General features: G+C 43.4%; 1 protein-coding gene across 6 annotated transcripts in view; it reads left to right on the top strand.

Annotated features, from left to right (window-relative positions):
• The window catches only part of LOC122255550 (insulin gene enhancer protein ISL-1), a 47229-nt gene that overhangs the window by 26457 nt on the left and 13272 nt on the right, over window positions 1-7500 (top strand). For 3 of the 6 annotated variants that reach the window (XM_043019710.2, XM_086541925.1, XM_086541936.1), the window contains 5 exons: window positions 553-651; window positions 921-1072; window positions 1252-1342; window positions 1613-1772; window positions 7051-7266. In XM_043019710.2, the coding sequence (XP_042875644.1) occupies window positions 553-651; window positions 921-1072; window positions 1252-1342; window positions 1613-1772; window positions 7051-7266 (718 nt within the window). Of the gene's footprint in view, window positions 1-552; window positions 652-920; window positions 1073-1251; window positions 1343-1612; window positions 1782-7050; window positions 7267-7500 lie in introns of all 6 variants that reach the window. The other 3 variants (XM_043019709.2, XM_043019711.2, XM_043019712.2) reach the window with 1 other exon arrangement.

The raw sequence follows: 7500 nt of genomic DNA, 5'->3' as shown, positions 1-7500 counted from the left end.
GGGGGTGAGGGGGGAAGGGGTTTGTGTGTGTGTGTGTGTATTAGGGTGGGCGAGCGGAGTGTGGGGCGACTGGATGTGTGTTTGTTTGTTTGTTTGTGTGTCTGTTGTGTGTGTGTGTTTGTGTGTGTTTTTTTTTGTGTGTGTGTGTTTTATTGTTCAAGACTGATAACATAGTGACGATTATCAGGTTACCGACAAAAATGCGAATGGGAATTATGGTCATATGATTATATGCATGTATCTTGCTTGCTCTCAACGTTTAGGTATAGCATGTTTTATTCAGAATTCTAAAGTCAGCAAGAGTTGTATAATTACTAATACTGTCGGGTGGACACGAGCACACACACACACACACACACACACACACACACACACACACACACACACACACACACACACACACACACACACACACACACACACACACACACACACACACACACACACACACACACACACACACAATAATCATCACATACATTAACAACCACAACCTACAACACAAAAGAGACCAAAACAATCCTAATGCCCTTCATTTCTCGCTCTTTTCAGATTATTCGGCGCGAAATGTGATAAATGCGGCAGAATGTTCGAGAAGACCGACCTGGTGATGCGCGCACGGACGAAAATCTACCACTTGGATTGCTTTAGGTGAGTGGATCGTTATGCAAGGAGTCTCAAGGGAAGGAGGAACTGGAATGGATTGATATATATATATATATATATATATATATATATATATATATATATATATATATATATATATATATATATATATGTATATATATAAAGGCATAGGTTTCATACATTTTTGATATACGTATTTTAATCGTAAATAACTATACAAAAGCCATATAACAAACAGACAAGCCACAAATAACCCCCCCTCCCTCTCTCCCTTTCCCCCCCTCCCCCCGCAGATGCTCCGCCTGCGGGAAACAGCTTCTGCCCGGGGATGAATTCGCTCTGAGAGAGGATGGGCTCTACTGTCGCTACGACTTCGACGTTTTCGAGAAGAAAGCGAACGCCGAGAACAACAACACGACTAATATTAACAACAACGAAATCAAAGGTGATTTTTTTTTTTGCTTTCAGGGAGTGTCTTTGTTAATGATTAGAGAATTTTTTTATCATAAAGATAATTATATATTGTTTTTTTTTATAGTTGGTGTTTTTGTTGATGGTTAATGATAATGATAGCTGATATTATTGGCGATTTATCATTCATCGTTATTTCATTTTTGCTAACAGGCGAAGGCAAACCGTTACGGAAGGAGAGGCGGGAAGGCAAGACCACCAGAGTTCGTACCGTCCTCAATGAAAAGCAGTTGCATACGCTCAGGTGAGATTTTTTTTTTTTTTTTGGTGGGGGGGGCGGGGCATGATTTTATTATTTGAATGTAAAGACTTTTATTGTAAGTATTGGATTTCTTATCCAAAAGTGATTTTTTTTTTATTTTCTTACTTTACCTGACCCAACCTAAACCTAACCTAATCCAATGTACTTCACCTCAACGCAATGCAACTCCTTTCAACACTCAACTCAATTCAACCCAACCCAACGCAACCCAACCTAACTCAACCTTCCTCTCTTGCCTCCCATTCCCAACAGAACTTGCTACGCTGCCAACTGCCGCCCGGACGCCCTCATGAAGGAACAGCTGGTGGAAATGACAGGTCTCTCGCCCAGAGTGATCCGCGTCTGGTTTCAGAACAAACGGTGCAAGGACAAGAAAAGGTCTTTGTTGATGAAGCAAATGCAACAAGAAAAGGTATGGGAGGTGAGACAAAACAAGGTTTATTCTAGTTTATAAGGCTGTGTTGAGGATATTGCATTATATTGAACTGTGTATATTGTATTGGATTATATAGTATTATATATATATATATACATATATATATGTATATATATATATATATATATATATATATATATATATATATATATATATATATATATGAGCAGGTATGTATATACTTTGTAAGTAGTTGACAAAACTCTCTTTTCCTACATCTGTCTGTCTGTCTGCCTGTATGTGTCTTTCTCTCTCTCACCCTCTCGTCTGTCCCTCTCCCCCACTCCCCTCTGCACATACCCCCTTTCCCATTTCATTTATTTCCCTCCCTCCCTCCCTCCCTCCCTCCTCCCTCCCTCCCTCCCTCCCCTCCCTCCCTCCCTCCCTCCCTCCCTCCCTCCCTCCCTCCCTCCCTCCTCTCCCTCCTCTCCCTCCCTTCCTCTTTCCTCTCCCTCTTGCCCCTTCTTCTTCCTCTCTCTCTCGCACTACAAGTAGATGTCGATGCCATTGTATGATGTGAGATATTTATCGATACGTCTAGTTACGCCGAGAGTAAACAAACCGCTAAGTTCCGTGAAGTGACTCAAATGCGCCGGGCTCCGTTTACATTCACTCGGGGCGGAGATGCAAACAAACCTTCTCCTTACTTACGAATCTGTGAACAAAAAAACGTTATATCTTTGTTATTTGATAGAGCGAAGAAGGGAGTGAGCGATGGGAGTTCTCATTCTTCATCTCTTCTCTCTTTTTGTTTTTTTCTTATTTCTCTCTCTCTCTCTCTTTCTATCATTCTCCCTCTTTCTCTCTCTCTCTCTTTCCTTCTCTCTCTCTCTCTCTTAGTCTCTTTCTCTCTCTTTCCTTCTCTCTCTCTCTCTCTCTCTCTTAGTCTCTTTCTCTCTCTTTCCTTCTCTCTCTCTCTCTCAGGTGGGCGGGTGGGTGGGGAGGGAGGGAGTGCGGGTTAAAAGAATTCAATTGGCTTTGCCGATTTTTTTCTCTCTCAAGGGGGGGTGGGGTAGGAGTGGGGTACGAGTGCATTAAGGGAAGTGATTGAGCGATGAAATAAGATTCCTTTTGGCTTTGAACTACGAAAGGTAATTTTATATATTTGTCTTTTTTTTTTACGTACGGTTGAAAGAATTACATTATATCTATTGTATCATTGCTATCATGTTATCATTGGTGTGATGATTATTCCTAATAACCTTAGTAATCCGCTTTTGTGAATTCCATTTTGCAATATGGACGTCACATTTCTCAACCAGTAACATCAACAGTATTCTCTTCTTTTCAAAATCGAACCTAAACTCAGGAATATTCAAACCCTGGTTCTTCGTCCGTCGTTGGTTGGCCCGAACTGTCGAACAGGGTGTCAATTATCAACAAACACCTTTCGTAATTTAACGGCCTTCTTTTACTCTACTCTCCTCCCCTCTCTATCCCCCTTCGCTTCTCCTGCTCTCTACTTCCATCGCTTCTCTCTTTCTTTCCTTCTTTCTTCATTTCTCTTTCTCTCTCTTTCTCTCTCTCTCTCTCTCTCTCTCTCTCTCTCTCTCTCTCTCTCTCTCTCTCTCTCTTTTTCTCTCTTTTCTCTCTCTCTTCTCTCTCTCTCTCTCTCTCTCTCTCTCTCTCTTTCTCTCTCTCTCTCTCTCTCTCTCTCTCTCTTTTTCTCTCTCTCTCTCTCTCTCTCTCTCTCTTTTTCTCTCTCTCTCTTTCTCTATCTCTTCCTCTCTTTCTCTCTCTTTCTCTTTCTCTCTCTCTCTCTCTCTCTCTCTCTCTCTCTCTCTCTCTCTCTCTCTCTCTCTCTTTTTCTCTCTCTCTCTCTTTCTCTCTCTCTGTCTCTCTCTATCTCTCACTCTCCCTCCCTCCCTCCCTCCATCGATAGAGAAAGAGAGAGAGAGCGAAAGAGAGAGAGAGAGAGAGAGAGAGCGAAAGAGAGAGAGAGAGAGCGAAAGAGAGAGAGAGCGAAAGAGAGAGAGAGCGAAAGAGAGAGAGAGAGCGAAAGAGAGAAAATGGCGTCAGAAATTCCCCGGTCGGCGGCGGCGGCGGCGTTCTTCCCTATCAAGTAACGCTTTACATTTCCCAAAAGGATACGAAGCAAGCTAAACGTATTTTTTTTCTATCTTTTTTTCTTTTTTTTTCGAAGCCATCTTCAATGAGACCGTCCGGGCCAGTGTTTGACCGACAATTCAGTTCTAAAGACTCCAGTCATTAGGGATAGTGTCAATATTTGGACGAAATTTTCCGGCGCGGGGTCTTCTTGGTGCGGCGACTAACCAGATAGATTTTTTTTTTGGTCACTGACTGTGTGTGTGTGTGTGTGTGTGTGTATGGGGGTGGTGGAGGGGGAGGGGAGGGTTGTGTGTGTGTGTGTGTGAGTTCGTTTGTGTCATTGTTGGTAGTACACACGGACGGTGGCGGACAAATACATAAATACACACAGAAACAGACACACACGCGCACGCTCACGCACGCACGCACACGCAAACACACACACACAAACACACACACACAAACACACACACACATAAACACACACACACATAAACACACAAACACACACACAAACAACCACACACACACACACACACACACACACACACACACACACACACACACACACACACAGACACACACACACACACATACACACACACATACACACACAGAGATACCTTCACCTTCACGTGTATTTATAAGGAGGACCTCTAATGCATACAAGACCAAAGCTTAGTATTTTTTTCACTTATCTACGCATAGTACGGAAAATGTTCGTGTTTTTCCCTTTTATCCCATTTCATTATTTTTTCTATTGCTTTTTTTTTAAATCCCTCTTTTCTCCTTTGATGTTTTTTTAATCTCCCTTCAACCATCAACAGCATAATGCGCGTAAATTCATGTGAATAAGAAAAAAGAAAAGAGTCATGTGAATGAAAAAGAAAAAAAAAAGGAAATGAATGAATAAATCAGAATTAACTAAGAATGATGGAAACAGGAGATAAAATAAAATGAACAGAGAGACAAAAATAGAAGGATATCGAGGAAGTTATGTAAACCAGCCTAATTATACACACATGAAGGACTAATCGCAACCCAGCCGTTTGATCTATCATCGACAGAGGAAGAGAGAGAGAGAGAGAGAGAGAGAGAGAGAGAGAGAGAGAGAGAGAGAGAGAGAGAGAGAGAGAGAGAGAGAGAGAGAGAGAGAGAGAGAGAGAGGGGAGAGAGAGAGAGAGAGAGAGAGAGGGGGGGGGGTGAAAGGGGGGGCAGAGAAGAGGGGGAGAGGGAGAGATAGGGGAAGAGAGAGAGAGAGAGAGAGAGAGAGAGAGAGAGAGAGAGAGAGAGAGAGAGAGAGAGGGGAGAGGAGAGGGAGAGGGAGAGAGAGGAGGGAGAGAGGGGGAGAGAGAGAGAGAGAGAGAGAGAGAGAGAGAGAGAGAGAGAGGGAGAGAGAGAGAGAGAGAGAGAGAGAGGGAAAGAGAAAGAGAAATTGAGAGAGAGAGAGAGAGAGAAGGAGAGATCGAGAGTGAGTGAGTGAGAGACAGGAGAGATAGAGATGGAGATGGAATGGAGATGGCATGGAAAGAGGACACAGAGCGATCATGAGAAACAGAAAACGAGAGAGCGAGAGAGCGAGAGAGCGAAAGAGCGAGAGTGTGAGAGAAAGAGCCCACGAGAGATGCAGAGCCCGAGAGCGCGTCTAATGACGAGGTATAATGAGATAGGAGGAAGCGAAGAGGCGTGGTGGTTTGAGCCGCGTAACACAATACTCGGAAGGTAATATTTGCCGTGCACGCTCGCCCCGGCCGCCGGTGGGTCAACACGGCGGCCTCTCTGCTGCCTCCTCCTCATCACCACGCCGTCTTCATCACACCGGGGTTTACATCACACTAGGGTTTTCATCACAGCGGCGTTTACATCACGCAGGCGTTTTCCTAATACCGGGGGGTTTCATCACACTAGGGTTTTCATCACACCGGCGTTTCTATCTTCATCATTATCATTATCATGATTATTATCACTATCATTATCATTATCATCATCATTATAATTATAATGATTATTATCATTGTCATTATCATTATCATTAACATTATCATCATCAGCATCATTGCTATTTCTAATATCATTATCATGACTGTTGTTATTGTTGTTATGATCATTATTTCCAATATCATTATAACCAATGATTAATATTTCATCACTTATTTACATATCTTGTTAATCTATATGTGTCTTTTACACTCGTCAAAGTCATCATCAAGTCATCCCTACTTAGCCTTCGAGTTGTCTTGTTCGGAGTCATTATCCGATGACGAAGGGCGACCGCCTGTGCTCACATCTGTGCTCTGCTGCCTCTTGCTCCGTCTTCGTCTGGCTATCTGTCTGCCTCTCTCTCTCTCTCTCTTTCTCTCTTTCTTTCTTTCTCTCTCTCTTTCTCATTCTTTCTCTCTTCTTTCTTTATTTCTCTCTTCTTTCTTTATTTCTTTCTCTCTCTCTCTCTTTCTTTCTTTCTCTCTTCTTTCTTTCTTTCTCTCTCTCTCTCTCTCTCTCTCTCTCTCTCTCTCTCTCAACACACTCACACACACACATATATACAGTATATATATACATATATATATATATATATATATATATATATATATATATATATATATATATATATATAAATTAGAAATAGATATCGGAAAGGAAAAGCCAAGACAGAAAGGAGGAAGGAAACGCAGAGTGATTTTTTTTATGGCGCCGAAGAAGTGCGGTTGAAAGGGGAAGCGATAAAAAGGTGCGGTGCTCAGAGTAGCGAAGGATGTATGGTGAGTGTAGTGACAAGGTGGGGGGGGGGCGTATAAGAGGGGGAGGGGGGAAGGGGGTTGAGGGGAGATGAGGGGAGAGGGGGCAAGGGCCAAGAGTGTTGACAGAATTGATCGTGGAGGATGACCAAACGCCGGCGTGAGAAAATGTACCGTGTGTGTGTTTGTGTTTTTAATGTGTGTGTGTGTGTGTATATCTATGGTCTTCTGTTTTTTATTATAATTTCGTTCTTTTTTTTTAGTTTCATTATTTTCTACCATTTCTCATCTTCATCTCTCTATCTTCTCCTTCCTACGATTTCTCCACGCCTTTTCAATCTCCCTCTATCCCTTTATCTTGACCCCAAGCCTTATTCTCTTCCTCCTCCATCACTCTCTCTTTCTCTCTCGTCGTCACCCCCCCCCTCCCCCCGTCAGCCTAACGCCCTCTCGTTGTTTTTCTCCGAAAGGAAAAACAGATGGCTCTGCAGGGCATCACGGGCGTGCCAATGGTTGCTTCTTCGCCCATCCGACACGACGGTGCGCCCATGGGTGTGGGCATGGGCGGCCCCCTCGACGTGACCGCCTACCAGCCGCCCTGGAAGTCCCTGACCGAGTTTGCCCTGACGCATGACCTTGATCGCCTGGACCCTTCCACGCCGCAGTACCAACAGCTAGTGCAGCAGGTCAGTAGAGAGAGCGGCCTTGTTGTAGAATGCTCTGTAGGATGCGTTTCACCTCGTCTCCGCCCCTCCGTGCGTCACTTACCGTAAGGTTGCCTAGGGTAACGTAAACTAGCTTAACCTAACCTAACAGGAACCTTATGTAACCTCACCTAACTCTAACTTAATCTAACTTGACCCAACTTGACTGAACCTAGTTGAACTTGCCCTAATCCTAACCTAACTTAACACCACCTA

This window comes from Penaeus japonicus, unplaced genomic scaffold, assembly GCF_977035675.1.
Source record: "Penaeus japonicus unplaced genomic scaffold, GWHDUDI00000001_assembly GWHDUDI00000001, whole genome shotgun sequence".
In the NCBI taxonomy this organism is placed as follows: Eukaryota; Metazoa; Arthropoda; class Malacostraca; order Decapoda; family Penaeidae; genus Penaeus; species Penaeus japonicus.
The sequence above is the reverse complement of the archived record's forward strand: the minus strand, read 5'-3'. Positions and strand labels throughout refer to the sequence as shown.